This window comes from Nylanderia fulva, unplaced genomic scaffold, assembly GCF_048542155.1.
Source record: "Nylanderia fulva isolate GAGA-0341 unplaced genomic scaffold, ASM4854215v1 Scaffold6, whole genome shotgun sequence".
Classification (NCBI taxonomy): Eukaryota; Metazoa; Arthropoda; class Insecta; order Hymenoptera; family Formicidae; genus Nylanderia; species Nylanderia fulva.
In genome coordinates this window covers 5,292,149-5,311,201 of record NW_028190698.1, presented here as the reverse complement: position 1 = coordinate 5,311,201, position 19,053 = coordinate 5,292,149, and the positions used below count along the sequence as shown (strand labels likewise).

The 19,053-nt window shown below is 32.7% G+C and overlaps 1 protein-coding gene across 1 annotated transcript in view; it reads right to left on the bottom strand.

Moving 5' to 3' along the window:
- Positions 1-7,590: 7,590 nt before the first annotated feature.
- Positions 7,591-19,053, bottom strand: part of LOC114940225 (neurotrimin) — an 84,672-nt gene continuing 73,209 nt past the window's right edge. The window contains exons 6-8 of the mRNA XM_085487799.1: positions 18,530-18,667; positions 15,845-15,994; positions 7,591-11,066 (exon numbers count right to left, since the gene is read on the bottom strand). Of these exons, the coding sequence (XP_085343925.1) occupies positions 10,816-11,066; positions 15,845-15,994; positions 18,530-18,667 (539 nt within the window). The 3' untranslated portion in view covers positions 7,591-10,815. The remainder of the gene's footprint in view (positions 11,067-15,844; positions 15,995-18,529; positions 18,668-19,053) is intronic.

The window sequence follows — 19,053 nt, the reverse complement described above, 5'->3', positions numbered from 1 at the left end:
TATCGACGAGGTCAAATATTTCTCTTTCTGTCTATAAGAAACATCGCCCGTGCGTTCGAGCAATAAAAGTCCGAAAGTCAATATATATATATATATATATATATATCGAACACGCAAATTGAAACGACGCAAATCCTTACTTTCATGTCTTATTACGCTTTTAGCGTAGTACTCTTCGCTAAGAGCGACAGAATTTCAGATTAAGGCATACGTGGAAGACGTTTCTCCAAGTGGCTCGAGCGCGCAGACGAGTAAGCGCATTAGCAAAATCTTACTCCTTCCTCGTGCGCGCGACCACAGGGATATGTATAAAGGATCCTTTATGTCTACTGCTTGGCGGGATGATATCCTACGGGCAATAATAAAACTTTTCCGAACTCAAGAACCGTTCGCGCACGCGAGAGAGAGAGAGAGAGAGAGAGAGAGAGAGACACGTTCTCAAGCAAATACGAGGGGGAAAACGGGATCCCGCGACGACGGCAGTAGAAATGCCTGCGGCGAAGGATATCCCGATTCCAGAGACGCTTGTTTCGCGAATCAGAACGCAGCGCGGCGCGGCGGTTTTCGCCAGGAAAGACAAGTAGAAATCGAACGAGCGTTCGTATAACGCGTTTATTTCGACCTCGCGATATAAATCCAATCTGCGATAAATTGTAATCGCGATATCAAACTGCTTTTATCTGCCGATATTATCGCGATATATTCTCTACAAGTGACGGTAGGATTCTAAAAATATGTGACATATATTAATTTTATATATAAAAAGTTTCGTGTTACTCTGATATATAGATCTCTCGAGAGAGAAATGCCGCGAATCAATCTAAAATGTGATTTAAATTAATATATTACATCGTCTCTTATTAAACATTTTTAATTATTATTATATATGAAGATAATGAAAATTTTAATTCGTTAAAGTTTCTATCTTCTATAAATTGTTCAGTACTGATATATATTGAATGTAAAGTTAAATAATGCTTTTATATAGAATTGAAATGTAATCTTGATGAGCGTACTTATCAAATTTATGTGATAGGTACATGCAACTTTCATATAACGACGCAGTGTTATGTAGAACATTAATCATGCCGCGAAATAAGGGATGCGTTTAATAATCCACTTACACACTGAGATGTAAATCCTGCGGAGACGCTGCGAGATATGACGTCGAGAAAATTCAAGATACGACCTATTCTAGCGTCTACTGTCGTTACTAATATACAGACGGAAAGGCGGTACTCTGAGAGAAATAATAGTGGGCGGGAGATAAATAAGCAGCGAAGGAAATAAAGCTGCTGAGGCTGCTGCAATCCGACCGAAAGGTACCGGGAGGACCTCGTGAAGGTGAAGGCGCACCGATGTAATAAGGTGCATCGTGCAGGCAGAATAAAAAGATCATCAATTACCACGTGGGGTCCCGGAGCCGCCTATTTTATACGACCTCGCGAGCTAGCTAGGTTGCGGAATATTATTCAGAGCATTAGGCATGCTCTCGACCGCGAAGAATTTCCATAAAATTGCTATCTGCCATCTAAGACGCCATAGCTCGCGCTCTCCTTGTGTCTCTCCTCGTCCTCGTCTTCTGCAATTCCCGTCCGGTCCTGCCACCTGCACTCTCGCTGCATCTCTCCTCTCGTTCTCGCCTGTCCCTGGAAAACGGGCGCACCCTAAGAGATGCATCTTCGTGACTGCTGTTACACGCCGTTTACGAGCATCTTAAAACGCGCCATGTTCTCGGACTGGCCCTCCGAAAACGCACTTCAGCATGTTTACCGACAGTGTCTCGAAGACAAGATAGCGATGACAACCGAGTGTATTGTCAATTTTATTTCTTGTTTATTTTTCTACTTACACGCAAGTACTGTTAGTAAAGAATTAACAAATAATCAGAACAAAGATAAAATCTTTAAATTGCGAAAATTAAACTTGACGGAATATTTTTTATAAAAAAGCTTTGCTATTCCTTATTATATAATGAGAAAAATGTGCCAATTAACAAATATTATTGTAAAATACAAACGCTAAAATTATCGTCTTTTTAGATCAATTAGAAATATTATTTTTCCCTTTCATGTAGCAATCTGTATCTGGAAAAACGATAAATCTGCCCGCAATCAAATTGAGGCTAATGGAAAAGAGAGTTTATGAATTAAATCAATTTCTCATTAAATTTTGTACGTATTTTAAATATTATTGAACCAGAATATTTTTAATCTCTCAAAGAAATCTATCACGTATCTATTATGATATTATATTATGACGTAACGTTTTTACAAAGTTCTGTACATTTTTGCGCTGACCCGTGAATGAACGGAAATCGAATGAGTTTCACTTACTTGACCGTTTCTGTATAAAAAAAGGCCGGTATATCTTGGCTTAACGGCGAAAATTACCGCTTTCGATTTATATAGAGAATACGTGCTATTTTCTTCGTTTCGTAGCGTGCTTCATTACGCTTTCCTTAAAAGAGAAACGGTTTAAGAACCCTCTTTATATCCCCTAGCCTTTCGTCCAACGAAAAAATACCCTGAAAGCATGAGTTTTTGTAAAGTACAAGCGGTTAATTAACACGCTCGTTGCTATTATACCGAAAGCGGATATAAGAGGATTATAAAAGGTAGATGTTATCTCGCGCTTTTTTTAATGCCATATATTTGCATTTTTCACATTCGACAATCGGGGGTATTAATTAGATTTTAGATTTACAATGCAATGCAACAAACATATGCAAGTTTAACGATTGCTTTTGCGATAATTAGTATATAAAGAAATAATTATATCAGAAAAATTTATTTATTGTATCACACACGCATTTTTATATAAATTATATTTTTTTTTAATGTAATAATATATATATATATATATATATATATTTATATCACATATTTTTAATTTTAAATATTTCTTTAGAAAACAGGTATCTAATTGTAAGTTATTTCTCGTAATGTTGCTTCACTAACTCGTACACTTTGCTAGGAAATTTACAATAGTAATAATTCTTTTTGTTTCTACTTTTCTTTCTCTGCGTCATATTTGCCATGTTTCATGACAATGTATTCTCATAGCGAAACTGTTTCATGCGTTGACAAGCTGTTATTCGTAAGCAGAGTCAGTAACGGGTGGAATAATTTAGTTTTGCATGGTCCATATCGCTCTTCCAGCGGACAGTTAATACTATCCTCCTCGTAGCTATATTTTTAATGACTTCGTCTCTAAAACCCGTTAGGCAACACCTGTGAAAAGCCTGCAGCGTGATTTTCGATTTTAATCACCTTTCTGCGCTTTCCCGTAAACATAAATGTGAAAAATTATTTTAATTTTTCAACCAACTCGTGCATGATATCACTTTTTTAATTATTCCATAGATATTAAATTTACATGCTATTAAAATATTTTTTTCAGACTTCAACGATTATTATATCTAAAAACTCAAACCGCTGGGATTGATAAACTCAACGTTGCTTCCTCTCTTTTTCTCTCTTTTTCTCTCTACTGAAATAAAATGTATAGTAAATAAAATGTTAAATAAATGCATGCAATGACGTTTTCCTTTTTATACTAGCGCAATATTTAAAGTTACACATATAGTCGTCATCAATTTTTTATTTTAATAATTGCTCGTTGAATGCACTAAGAGCGAAAGAGCGTTTTCGTCGTAAACGAGAAGAAGATTTAAATGTAAATTGTACATTTCGGAAGCACAATCAATTCACATTTGGCAACAACATGGTCAGCCAAAGGGAAGAACGAGGCTGGACAATTTATTCCTCGAGTACCGCGAGGAATAGTTACGATTTGGCCAAAGATATCCGGAGCTTTCGAATACGAGAAGGGTCGTGTTTTCGCAAACGAGGCAAAAAGGGTGCTTCGTGAAGCGGTCTGTACGAGGTTAAACCGCACACACAGACGTCTACCTTTGTGGCAACAGTATTTGCTACGCTGTGCGACGTTGGCAATTGATTATCTTGAGAAAGGTTGTAGAGTATCGTATGAGCTCGATGAAATGAAGATTTGCGTAGTAACTGCTGGAAAATGACACAAGTTTAGAAAGGGAAGATACATTTCAATGGATTTAAATAAAACATTGATAGCAACGTGCCAATTTTATACAAAGCTGATTGATAAATCAATAAAATTTGTTTTTTTGTCTTTAAAAACAGAAAACATTGATTTAATTCATTTATTTGAGTTTAAACAAAAATACACAATGATAAACTTCCTTTTTTCACACACAAAACCAAAATTTTTCATAATGTTTACGTTATAAAAAGAAACAAAATTTAATTTCGTCGATCTAAATAATTAAGTATACAAAAAATTTTGTATACAAAATTAAAATCCTTTATCAATATTGATTTACAATTATAATTACGATTTAATTAATTAGTTATCAGTTAAAATAAAAATAAAATAAAACATCATTATTTTAAACAATTGGTAAAAAGTTTTAAAAAAATTAATGTAAAGAAGAAAGATAATAATAGATATATATTTAACATGTAATTTTTATATATTCTGTTTGATTGAGATATTTTATTACGTTACTGAAAATGAAATCATATTTGTTCGGCGCACATATAATTCATTTTTTTTTGTACATTTTTGTGTAACTATTTCCAATTCTAATAGTTCGATACTCGGTATCCATTATAATGATAACAGGTTTGCCTTTATTCAATTAAGAACTTTCTACATTTTTTATCTTATGGCCAGGAAGGAAATATTACGGATTTTCGGAAGCTGCTTGTGATAATCCAGCTGCTTTGACGATTTGTGGCTCTGTTCTATTTGTGAGGAAAAAGGGATTGCCTAATTAGCTGATTTTAAAGAGTTGAAGAGAACTTACTTGAAAAGTGCTTCCGGCAACTGAAGAAAATGTCTAGAAAAATATGAAGTATAAAATGAAATTAGCAAGCCTTGAGCGAAATATGAAAACATCGCGAGCGATAAAAATAACAATTCTGTATAAGGCTCTGGCTCCTTCGAGCGCTTTATACCGTGGTCCTGTGTACTTATGGCGATATGGACACGATGGGCGATCTACGTGCGCGTGTAAGTTTGCGATAATACTATCGAAGAATAACACGTCGAACATGTTTAAAGGATGTCCCTTTACAATTGTGCAAATGGAGGAATCGCTACGTACTAGATGGAACTGTTGGATGAGCCGGTACAGATTCTTATCGTTTCCTGTTATCATTTGCATTTAGACTGTGTTTCCTGAAGCAACAGCGAGCAGCTGAAATGTCTGCCTTGCGCTATATTCGTACTACTGACAATCCGAATCCGCATAAAACGTTACCGTTTACAATAACACACAACTCGACAGAGAACGGAAAATTATATTTGATGACTTTCCACATGGCAATTGGTCCAAAGATTATTTCGCAGTATTATTATGGAAATACAGAGCTGTTTAAATAAGGTGCATAAAAAATAATACACGAAGAAATAATTTAATTAAATTTACTGAAATAATTAAAGATTGAAAAAGCTTGCAAACGTACACACCGAAACTAGATTTTTGCATATCCATTTGCAAATCTATGTTTGGCTTACTCAGTTATAATTTATACCGATATCAATTTATCATAATCACTGACGATATGTGTGCGCAATATTGATTTTATAGACAAATATACGAAATATACAAATATACAAAAATATCGAGAATATTTCAATGAAACTGGTAAAAGAAATGTATGAGTTTTAAAAAATATAACATCTCTTTCTTCTGATTTATATAATGCATACTATTTTATTAATAAAAAATTACTAGTAAAACAAATAAAAAGAGAAGTACAGAACGCAATAAAATATATTTTAATATATAACTTATATCAAATTAACTATGTGTGAAAAGTAACTATAAATATACATATTTCACGTTTAACATTTGACATTCACAGATCATTAAAATATAAGTTTATTATTTAAAATAGCCAGTGATGTATTACAGATATTTAGATATATCTTATTATACGATCTAATATTAGAAGACTCGTTTGTTTACGAAGCATCTAGTATCGCTCAACGTAGACGCCTTTGTTATCGCCGCCTCTTTCGTTCTATAACCGTCCAAAGGGATTCGTGCCGATGATGTACGAGCTAGCTTATGGAGAAAAGCCCTTTTTTCCCCTCGTTACTCCAAAGTGCGCTGCCAAGTTCCATAATAATTCTTTCCCGAATATCATTATTATACCGTCGGGTCTTCGTTACAGTCGATCTCCCGAATTTTACGTAGCTTCGGAATGAACTGTACAAGAACGTAACAAAGCAGAATGAATATATATATATGGGCTGAGAAAGAGAGAAGTGCCAGTATAAGTTTCTCTCTACCCCATTATAACTCGTCAGTACTTATATTTTATATAAAATGATGGGGTAGACTCTTTAATCTTATCGATAATATGTCAACTTTTAACAATGTTAAGTATCAAACGTACTGCATATTTTAAAAAGTTGTATTTTCATAACTGGCACTTAAATAATTTGCTAAAGACAATGATATTTTAAAAATCAATCAAAATTCGAAAACAAATTATTTTTATATTAAATTTTATGATAATAAAATATAAAAAAGCATCAGATTTATGTTATAAAATAATCATAAAAAACATTCATAAATTATAAATCCTTATATAATTATAAATTGTTAAAAGAATAGAAAAAAAGCAGTTCGATTATTTATTTAACATTTTTAATTTTACATCAAAGACTTTAAAACAAAAAGCTATTAAAGGATATTTTTCCTATATAATAGCTATAGTATCTAAACTAAAACTTATCGATCTTTTATCTATATAAAACTTGCTAAGAAGAATATAGATATAATTTGGAGATCGAATGATTGGAAGAATTAATTGTAGCCGTATCTGCTCTCTATGAGAGAAATGTGTAAGTTACAATGTAATTCTCGTTGGTACATCCAGTAGTACGTATAAACGATATGGCAACCAGAAGAGATTTACTTTATCTGAGTTATCACTTGCTGATATTCGGTAAGATATCGGTTACTGACATAGTAGAGATTAAACATTGTTTATATTATTTGTAGGCAGTAAGATAGTTGCGCTAATTATTGTCTTTTATTTTAAATTTATATAACTTTGATATAATTTTAATATAATATAAATTAAGAATTTCTTTTTACTATAATCTACATAATTTTATAAATATTCCACAGATCTATTCACATTTACGATATCTTTTCTCTATCTTTATTTATGTAATAACACTTCTTGCAATTGCATTTATACAATTCATAATAAATTATGACAAACAATTTGTGTAAACATAAATTTTAATTACATAAGTAATAACGAATTTTAACGTTTTAATTTAAAAGAATAACAAAAAAAATATTATTTCATAACAAATATCGCAAGATTGTTATAAATAAAAACGTAAAGAGAACGGTAAGAGTATATAGAAGAATAGGATCCCCTAAAAAGTATAATATATTTTTATTTTAATACAATCTGTTAACTCAGCCTAATAAAACCGATTTAATAAAATTTGCGTCATCATAAATCTGAATACTCAATGAAAAAAAAAAATAGAAATAAAATTCACAAAACACAACAATCTATACAATTATCACGATTGTCTAACATTTATTGCCCAAGTACACGATAAGGTACATTATATTTACATGGGAGGGAAGAGTTATTGTGACCACACAAATGCAAAAACTAATATAACTTACAGCTTAGCATATATACACGTCCCTGAGGCTTATTCTACAATATCGTACACACACTATTATACAATACCAGTAGCTCTATACATTGAAGAAATGCGGCGCCGTACAATAATTTACCGGTTATTATACGTCTACGTATGTATATGTACATAGCACATAGGGTCATCACAAACGTACGCAAGCAGTATTGCGAAATTGATGAATCCAATTCAAAAATTTGAATCAGACTAGCAATTTGTAATCGATTGGCAGTGCATATATGATTCATCGATAACAAATTCGTTAAGAAAATGAAATGAAAACTCGACAGATAAATCACTGGTAAATTGCTTTAACGATTGAAAATATTGTATATTCAATATTTTTGTAAGCGATGTGTGTATTAGTATTCGTAGCAATCTACAGATTCATTTTACCTATGTTTAATGTACATCTCAAAATTAATGAAAATATTTCACATAAAAAGTCCAAATACATATATTCACATTGAAAATTCTTAATAGGTTCACAAATTCAATCTTTTTTCATATACATTTTAAATATAGATATATTTATTTTATATATAAATTAGACAATTTAAAAATTATGTATTAATTATTTGAAATAACATTACATAAAATTTCTAAAATGAATAAAATTTTTTTATTAACGAATTTTGGCAGTGCTATGTTTTGTTTATAAGAACATCGTAATTTTTTTCAAAAACGTATCTACAACTTAGAAAATATTACTTTAAGATATTATCTCTGTTCGTTGATGTATGTATGACTATTATTTATACATCTAAAACATTAAATTTATCTATTGAAATAAAATTATGTAGAGATAAAAACCTCGAGCAAAATTCTCTTTTTCTTTTTTTCTTTCTCCTCATTACTGACATTTTCTACAGATGTGTGTATATCATTAATATGTACAATGCACGCAATAAGCCTATCATTAGACCATATTCATGGTTTCGAGGTATTTGAATTAAAAATTATTTATTGATTATTCCGCTAATGACGGAAATTTTCAGAAAATTATTGTCATCCTGTAACATAAGCGCAATAATTATATTAAGTTAGCAATTTTACGTAAACATACAGAAAATACAAAATTGGGAACATATTCGAGCAACTAGGTAAATATAAAATGTAACTATATATAAATAGAATTATATGTTATAATTCTGTACTCATATTATAACGCTTTAAGATGCGATAAATCTATTTTTGTTGTTATCACAAAATCTCATACATTATTTAAATTAGATGTATCATAACGATATAATTATAAAAATGGCAAAATAAAATTCTCATATGTCTTCGATATCACAATAATATATCTAAAGAATCTTTAACGATGCAATAAGCAGATTTTATAAAATATTATTAATTATTACCCTATTTTTAAATGCACAATTTAAAAAACACATATCATTTGTTTATAAAAAATAAAAAGTAAAGTAGTCTTTTTTAACAATATTATACATATATATAATAGATCATTGAGAAATGGCCACTTATAACATAACGTAATATCATAAGTCCGTTTTGCAACTTTTTCTGTTTAAAAGCTATTTAAACGATGTACTTAAACGAAATCTCTTCTCGATGGAAATATTTTCAGTGAGGCACATTCCTTTTTTTTACGGCGTAATTTATGCGTCCAAGAAACAAGATGGAACTTAGTAAAATCTGCCGTAAAAATATTTCAAATATATTGTTTTATAAAATAATTTAATATAATAAACAATGATATTATTGTGGAGGATCATTTAAAGTATATATTCATTTATACATTATTAATTTCCTAATAATTAAATTCCATTACATCTTATTCCAAATTTATTATTATCCTTGCTGCATATATACATGAATATTTATTATTCTTTAATGATACGTACTTTAAAAGACATAATTAAGTTCAACTTTCTAACATGTACATTTCTCACAACAAGAGAGTATAATAAATATTTAAAAGTTTAATATATAATTCAAAATTAGACAATCACACACATACACAAAAAAAATACATTTACATTTTTAACATTATAATAAAAAAATAAACTTTTAAACGTAATGTTAAATAAATTGCAGGTTCTGAAAAACAGCAAACAACTTTTTGTACAAAAATTATTAAATTATTTCCACATAATACACAATACGTATTCTTATTAAGCACCTTCATATATTTAAACATTATTAGCAAATTGCAAGCTATGTACGCTCTGTTAATATTTTGAGATGCAGAAGTAATGAAAGATATTGTTATATTCTTATATCACGTTCACACATCAATACTTTTACGTTACGATATGTGAGTATGTATGAAAAGAGAGAAAGAGATATAATAATACTATATTATTACTATAACTTAAAGATTGAACGAATTGACGAGCAGACATTTTATATTTTGTATGAAAATAAAAAGTACGCCTGCATAAAGCGTATTTTTGAAAAGGTAAGTTAAAATTTAATTTCATCATGCTACTGTACTCTCTCATTTACACACACACACACACACACACACACACACACACACACACACACACACACACACACACACCTAAATACATAAAACAAACAAAAAAATATTTATTTTAACAATTTATCAGAAAGTGCGATTGCAAATAATGTGTGCCCCTTTTTACTTAATTTACAGACTTTCTTCTTCAAGTGATGGCGAGGTCAACAAGGTTACCGCTCGGAATGGGAACGGTAAAAGCCAGCTACTCTGACGCCTTCAGCGTAAAGGGGTTAATAGATTGGTGGCTTTCTACGTCTTTAGATAGAGAGGAAAGTCTATTAGTACACGTTCGGCTTGCAATGTGTTAATTACGCTCCCTCACGAAGTACCCCGGTCACTCTGATCAATCAGATACTTCAGACCCTTCATGCTTCTATATAAAAACAGGTCTTCACTCTACGTCCATTTTATGCAAATTTCATGTACAACAGGAAGAGACTTTTTATCGGGAACAGCGACCCTTTTCGCAGCATTATTCTTATCGACATTACTTCGTTGCGATGCTTGCCACGCGCGATGTTTAATCCCGCATCCAGAGAGTCTTTCTATATTACTTTAATCTTCTTTACGTATAGTTTTCTTCGAAACAACACGGTGGCCTACGTGGATAAACCGCCGGCCAATATCGCGGTTATGGCAGTAATTCCAAAATTTGTAAGCAAGTGGCGATGAAATGCCGATGAGGCCGTCGCCGACTGAAAATCGATCTGCTCGTCGCCAATATCATCGCCTTTCAGCATCGGGTCGTCCTTCATACCGGCGGCCTTCTTTTCATGGCTATGATCGATCTTCCATGTTTTCTTCGACTCCCGCCTCGAGCCCGGTCTGCGGGTAGTTGGCTTATCGATTCCTGAAAATATGCGCCGATACAATAAATTTAGTAATCAAAGTTAGAGAAACCAAGAAAAATCAGATGTGTTTTTTTTTTTATAGAGAAACCAAGAAAAATTAGATGTGTTTTTTTCATAAGAAATCAAATACTTTGTAGTATGTTTCTATATAGATCTTTTTGTGAATTAAATTACTTGAAAGAAGTTTTTTGGGTTTCAGGAGAGAACACATTTCGTGCTTCCTTTTTCCAGACAGATTTTCTAGAAAAATTCCTCTGATTTATAAACTCTATAAGAAAGTCGTTTCCATAAACAAAGTTTTATACACATCGCTCTTTCTTGTAATATGCTAGCGTTTAACAAGAAGAAATCCGTAATTATATTTGTATAAATTTACAATCAATTATCAATATTTTATTTAGAATTAACTGAAGATATTAGTGTCACATTATGCAGTTTAAATTTATTTCGCTTTAAAAGAATTTTTCTCAATTAATTGTCATGTCGTCAAAAATTACATTAATGTCTAAATAATTACAATAATAATGTATCAATTTTAAAAGAGTAAATTAAAACAGCTCATTTGATCTTAATTACAGTATACAGTATAATTAAACATATACATTCAAATATGTGCACAATTACGACGAAATATGTAGAGAAAGAGAAAGAGAGAGAGAGCACAATTTCAAAGTTAATTATAGAAGCTAAAGACTCGTGCTCTTTAATTTCAACGTTTATCGTTGTTCAATAGTATCGGGTTTATTAACCAGTTCCAATATAAAATATTCGTAACTGATGTGCATCTGTAAATAGATCCTTATATTAAGTATATAGAAATACGGAACAACAACAAATAAATAACAGTGATTTTTGTGACGTCGAAAACTCCGTGATAATATAAATAAAGCGTGCGTTATAATTAATCGCTGAAATTTGTTATTAATAAACAAAAGTGAGCGCTTGAAAATTCGGGGTTGATCATCGTAGAGGGGATTGAGCATCCGTTAAACAACAACGCGGTAGAAAGTCGCTTTTACAATCGAATCGTGTTTGAAAAACGAACGGGCGTAAATGGCGAATCGAGATATCAGTAAAGTCCTGTCCGCGAGTAATAACTGGAAAAATAATCGGCCAAGCGGTCGGACTTTCCGCGCGATGCTCTCCGGGTTTGACGTATTGGAATGTCGTCCGAACGGCGCGCGTTCCCGCAAAACCCGGAGAGCTCTTGTCACTTGCACGCTCCGTCGAAATGTCGAGAGTTCGAAAGCGATATTAATTCCCTCGCGCGTGCATCGGCATTGCCGTTACGAGAGACAAAACTATACTTTTTCTAATTAATACCCGCGGGATGACAGCGCGCGCAACATTCTCAGGTGACAACCGGAAACAACTGAGATTACCGGACACAAAAGTGAATGTCAATATCCGCTCGACAGATTGCGACAAGAACAATACGTCGCAAAAATGCAGTTCTCCTTCAACTTTGATATATTAAACACACATTTTAGCGTAAACTGACTGAAACTAAAGTACAGTGAAAACGAAAGGTATATATATATATATATATATATATATATATATATTTGTTAATTATTTTAACAATTATATCGTTCAATAATAGATCAATAATAATAATTTTTATAATTATCATTGTAATGTAAGTACACAAAATTTTTATATTTTCCTCTTGTTTGATCTTTCAAATTCAATTTCTCTCTTGTACACCTTATAATCTCAAAATTATCCTCGCGAGTAAATTCAAGAGAGATAAACATTGTAATACTAATCAACTTTTGTTCGATGTGCAGAAGCTTACTGTAACGTTGATTTCAATTTCCAACGACAATTGTGTTTACTTCTGCAAGGTCAATGCATTTATGTTTGCTTGTAGTACTGTTTACAAATCTAGGAAAGCATATACGTTTGCATATTTGTATACAGTAGGAGATACAGAATGCGCGCTCACGGCTATCCTGACAGTTACTGTAACAATGTAATTTAATAAATACATTAATTAATACGCTTGGACACCGCGTTTCAGCCAAATATCGGGATTGTGGTCAGCTTTATGTACCGCACTGTTACCGAGAACCGTTGAAATGGTTATCGTTTCCAAATACCTTCAATTGCTAATTTACATTTATTATAGCATGCCGTTATATCATTTTCTTTGATGCTTTGCTCTGTAACTGCGGCAATGAATATTGCGACTGTGGTTTAAGATGCTCAGAGCTCTCTTCCATCTCACTGCAATTAGCCAGTAATGTATTTCATTCGTAAGGCTCGCGCAATTCTGTTCACTTCACTACCGATGATGCCTGCCATTTTACGGTAACACTCTTAATAGCGTCTGAGCGTGAGCAATGAGCGAGCGCGTGGGAATAAAATAATTCAACTCGTCTTTTTTCCATTCATTTTCTTTTTAGCTGAATTATTTCACAAAGAATCACCAGAATAACTCAGAGAATTATAAATATACGTACGTTAGAAATATTTCGTCTGCATCATCACCATCGGGAAATTAAAAGTGATAAAAGATGAAGGAAGAAAAAAAGAAACAGATTGTAATTATTTTATTCGTCGAAATGTACAGACAATTATATAAATTAAAGGAAAGAGAAGATAAAACTTTACGGAACACTGCGCGAACTATTGATTCAATTTACAATTAATTATTACAATAACACACTATAATGCACCAATTTGCGATAATAATAGAGAATACTAATTATACATCACTAATTGCTAATAATCTTTAAAAATTATTGCACCGTAATTCCGGGCGTTGTAAAATCAGATTTACGGGATATACCAATTGCGATTTAATTCTTCCTCAAGGTATACATTCGCTCGCACCGACCAGCGTAGCAAAAGTGAACTAACTACCATGGGCTTCTATACGGCGCATTTATCGGTCACATCTATATACGCGCGCGCGCTCGCGCACCCTCATCCGGCGATATAATGCAATTTGAATATAGGCCATCATGCACAGAACTTTGCATGCCATGCGTGCACGTCACTGTGCAGACTCGGAACGACCGAAGCGATGGCGCGACTCGGGCACAAAGTGTTTTATACAGTCCTTATATAGCCGCCTTTAAAGCGAGCTCCTCTTTCCATGCAAGTTTCGTCTCTTTTCCACGCACGAACCGCGTCACGTCCGCCGATAATTCGTCCATTTTCACCTCCTCGTCTTCCAGCTCAAATAAAATTCTCATTGCAAAGTTAACTAACTTCGGGCAATGCCATATAATTCACGATTGGTTTCCCTCTTGGTAATTATTGTTCAGGGTGTCACCGGAAAAAGAGACAGGGTGATTTCGGTGGAGAACGCGAGACAACCCGTTGGATTAAACTATCGGACTAATTACTGAAAGAGAGTGATTCGTGAGAATGGAAATTCGTGACGGGCGTGTCCCGCCATTCTTGCCGTGTCGTTTCCACCGCAGCGTTTTATTTGCAATTGTCGGTAATTAAGTGCCTCGCGCGCGCCTCCGTTACGCTTCTCCCTTGCGTTCCCTTTGGTCCCCATCCAATCATCATGAACGGCACGATTTTCGCTAAAACCATCGCATTCCCTTCCTTTCTCTTTAAACGAACCCGCTTCTATACTCCCGTCGTCGACACTCTAATTGGAGAGGCGATCAATTAACATCAGCGAGGTCGAACGGAACGGACGGCTCGTGCTTTACGTATTTGGTGTGTGCTTACCACTTGAATCTCTCGCGCCCCCGAGAGATCCAATGAAATATAATGACGGCGAAGCAGGATGGACGCGCGTGACGTAGTGGCACGAAGATGACATGACGTGACGCGACGCGACGTGGCTTCGACCTGGCTTGATTCACAACAGCATTTTCTCTCCCAAAAGCCTAGAAGGCACTTTCGTTCTCTATTGTACGGGAAGAAATGACAAGGCTACTAATGTCGTTAGCTAACGAGCAACATCTTTCACGTCCTGCGAGTAATTGCCGGTTCTTTTTATTCCATCACGAGAGGATGAGAGCGAAGGGACTGGGGTAAACAGGAACGGAGAAAGGTTGTTTGGCCTGCCAAAGTTCTCGTATGCACGGAACGATGATGGAGTCTAGCGATGGCGTCGTGGAACGAGAGACGGGGTGCATTGGTACACTGAGATTGGGGCAATTACGTCGAGAAGGTTATATCGATCGGCGATAAACCGATAAGTTATCCGCTTAAGAATCACGAGCGCGCGCTCCTGCTTTAATTCCGAGACGAGATGTTTCGGGCTCTGCTCGAAAATAATTATATGTACACGGAAAAGTATGCAGATTTTTTTTTTCTTCGCTGTATAAATCGTCGCGTTTACGCATTACGCCGCAATGAATTTTTAATATGCACATTTTTATTTGTATTACAAAGTTTAATTACGCAAAATTGTCCTACATTATATTTCCTCAATAATAAATTAAACTAATTTCCTCGTATGTACGTGCGTACGAATCTCCGTAATTTTAATATGCTATTAAAAATAATAAAACAAATTTTAAATATACAAACTCAATATTTTTTTTTGTAATTTATTAAAATATAATATTTTCGTTGTCTTTCTCTTCGCGCATGATATGCGTATTACAAGAGAAACTGAAGCAAAAAAAATTGTGAAAAACGAAATCGTAAATTTAATAATTCTTAATATATTATCAATTACGTTGTTGCAGCTTAAATGTCATACTATACATATATAGAGAGCCAAATGCATTATATAAATAATAAAAAAAAATACATAAAGTATTACGAAAATGGATAAATTTATAAACACATTACTCACTGTAAAGTTTTATTTTTCCATCAGTTTCTCCGAGAGAATTCGTTGCCACGCACCGAAAGGATCCAAAATCCTGGACTCGTACAGATCTTATTATAAGCTTCATCAACACCTCATATCCCTTAGGGATTGCTTCGACCTTATAGTTCTCGTCTGAAAAGAGTGAAAATGACGACAGTTAAACTAAGGACATTACATATGCTGAAATAACAACGTTATTGAAATTGAAATTTGAGAGAAATTTGTATAATCAAAATTAACATTATATCTCATTTTATAATACGTATAATTCATCTAATAAAAAACAAACTTTCTGTATTGTCAAATATAATTCAAACAGATGGAATTTTTTTGTATGGATATTTAGGCTTCTTATATGATTTTTTATATAGATATGTGTTTATATTTAAATTATTTTCCATTTGTATTGGATAATTATATGTATTATGTATAATATATTATAGTAAGCCAGTTGCTTTCAACTGATACGGTGAAATAATATTGCATACATTGTTTATAAATATAATAGGTTTATTACATATCACAAATGTGGATTAACGGTATTCAATAGCGCGATGAATAAAACAAAAATAAATTGCACATAAACACGTAGATTATAATCATATACTAGTTCTTTAATCGAAGTCAATAATTCGAGAGAGTTTGTTAACCGGAAGCGCATGACGCGCAAAATCGGCTTTTTCGCGTTGATGTAATTGCACTTGTCCCTCGTTAAAAAGCTAATCCGTTTCGTTGCCGCGAATGGAATAGCACTAACTAGACAAGCTTTCACGGTAGCCCGGAATAACAGAAAATTCTTGATCGATGCGAGCAATAGTAAACTTCGTATTTATGTTCCAAGCAGCTTAAGTATTATAGAACTGTGCAAAGTGTGCATGAAGCGGACCATGTTATTCGTGCAAATGTCATTTTCGTTCCGGCGTATAGGAAACGGCACAAATATCGATTTTTATATCATTAGTTTAGAAACGGTGACCCTGTCAGCGCGGAAATGTTACTTTAAAGAAAATTTACTAATCTTATTGATGCAAGTGTGCATGTACATATATACAATATCACCTTGTCCGTAATAATATTTCTATAAAAACTTATTTATTGTATCGCAGCTTATATAAAAAAATATATGTAATTTTACACTTTATTTAAAAGCGTAAACATGGTACAATCGAAAAACAAGTTTCATCATACACACATCTTATCAGTTTACTTTCAATAACAAAATTGGATACATGAATTCATGTCCTAAAATCGAAAGAATAAAATTATGTTATTGATTGAATATTTTAATTGATTTATTACTCGCTCATAATAAATAATCTATAATAAATTGCATATTATAATAATAATATTGAATTTAAATATTAAATACAAAAATTATTGATTTATTCATAAAAATAATTTGTAGCATCATTTTGCATAATATAGCTTAATATTTTGCATATTCTCTCTCTCTCTTTTAAAATCTCCTTATTTATCTTTATTTGAATACCTCTCTGATAAAAATTATACTGAATAATAATAAAATGATATACGACACAATAGCAGTTAGTATCAAAGTTAATAGTTAATTAGCAAAATGATTTCTATCGATATGCACATGCATATGAATGCTTAATGTCACATAAAACTTCTCAAGATTTTTTCTTTCTGTTAGATAAGTAAAGCAAAGAAACATAAAACACATGCACATATACTATATAATATATATACATATATGACATTTCGTAGATTATTGCATTTAAAAATATCCGCATTTACGTCAATCATATAATGAAGAGAGACTCTTTTGCGTCTGTAAATTAATCGATAATAATTATAACAGTAATTTTATTCTTCGTTGATTCTCTCCGTAATTTTATTCTCCAGTTGCACGAAAATTTCTACCAAACGTTAATTGACTAAATCAAACTTGCGATAGCAAATGAAAACCGGGATTATGGAAACTGCTAAACAGTCCGTGTACTTTTAATTAATTCGAATGTACCTTTTCATTACAGCACTTTGCAGAAAAATTTCAGCCTACCGCGTGTACATATAGGGAGGGTGCTGTCACGGATTAGCGAGCCGACACGAGATGGTATGCGCACGTCTTAAGTTTTAATGCCATTGTGCCCTTGCCCTTAACCCCTTGACATATCGCAAAGATGCATGGTAGCAATTAGAGTGAAACAGCCGCGTTAGCGCGGTGTAATTAAGGCGAATCGCATTACAACTGCTCGTGCGTGCACCTCCCGGTGTGGGCACGCGAAAAGAAAAGAAAGGAACTTATAATAATTATCTCAAATTGGAATGAAACGAGCTCTCGGTTTCAGTGAAACTCATTTTTCCACCTTTTCCAGATGGCGAATTTTATATTCATGCAAATATTTTTCAACATAACATGGAACATTATCTTAACAATCACAAATTTATCAGCTACAAACTTGCTCTGTTTGTCCTCAAAAAATTAATATGGAAACACAATAATAGTAATTTAAATAACCATAAATATATTTTGCTTAAAATGTGAATAATATAAAAATACAATTGTCAAATTTTTAAATTTAAAGTTTTCCAAGAAATTATATTAAAATCAATATGTTTTTATGTATTTCCTAATTTATCATTTATTATTGATAAAATTGAATAATATTTTTTATGATAAGTAATAGAAATGTTTGCTCTCACCGTTGGCGATAGTCTCATTTGTTGCCCTCGTCCAATAAGTGATAGGCTCTGGATGAGCTTCGCTGTGACATTCCAAGGTGAGGCTTTGCCCTTCGTAAGCACCCACTAGTTGATTTTCGATCCAAACCATAGGCTGAACTATAATAAATAATATGGTTTAATAAAATTTGCGTTAAAATGCAAATATTATACTGTTAATAATTAATGTCTATTATGGTGTACTTTATGCAAATGTATACATGTATTTTTTTATTATCAAATTCTTTTATTGCATCAAAATAGAAAATAAATAATACGTCACCAATTTTATATTAATAAATTATTAATTTTGCTATAACAACATTTGCGGCATAGATGTACGTAACGCTGAAAAATTTTACATAACAAAAAAATAAATTTAATGAAATGTCCATCGAGATTGTCAACTCATCATCAAAGTATTTGACATTTGACGCAGTCTTAAGGAGGTGCTCATTTTAAAATTATTTTTCTACGGAATAGGTTTCTCTTATTTTTTAATCAAT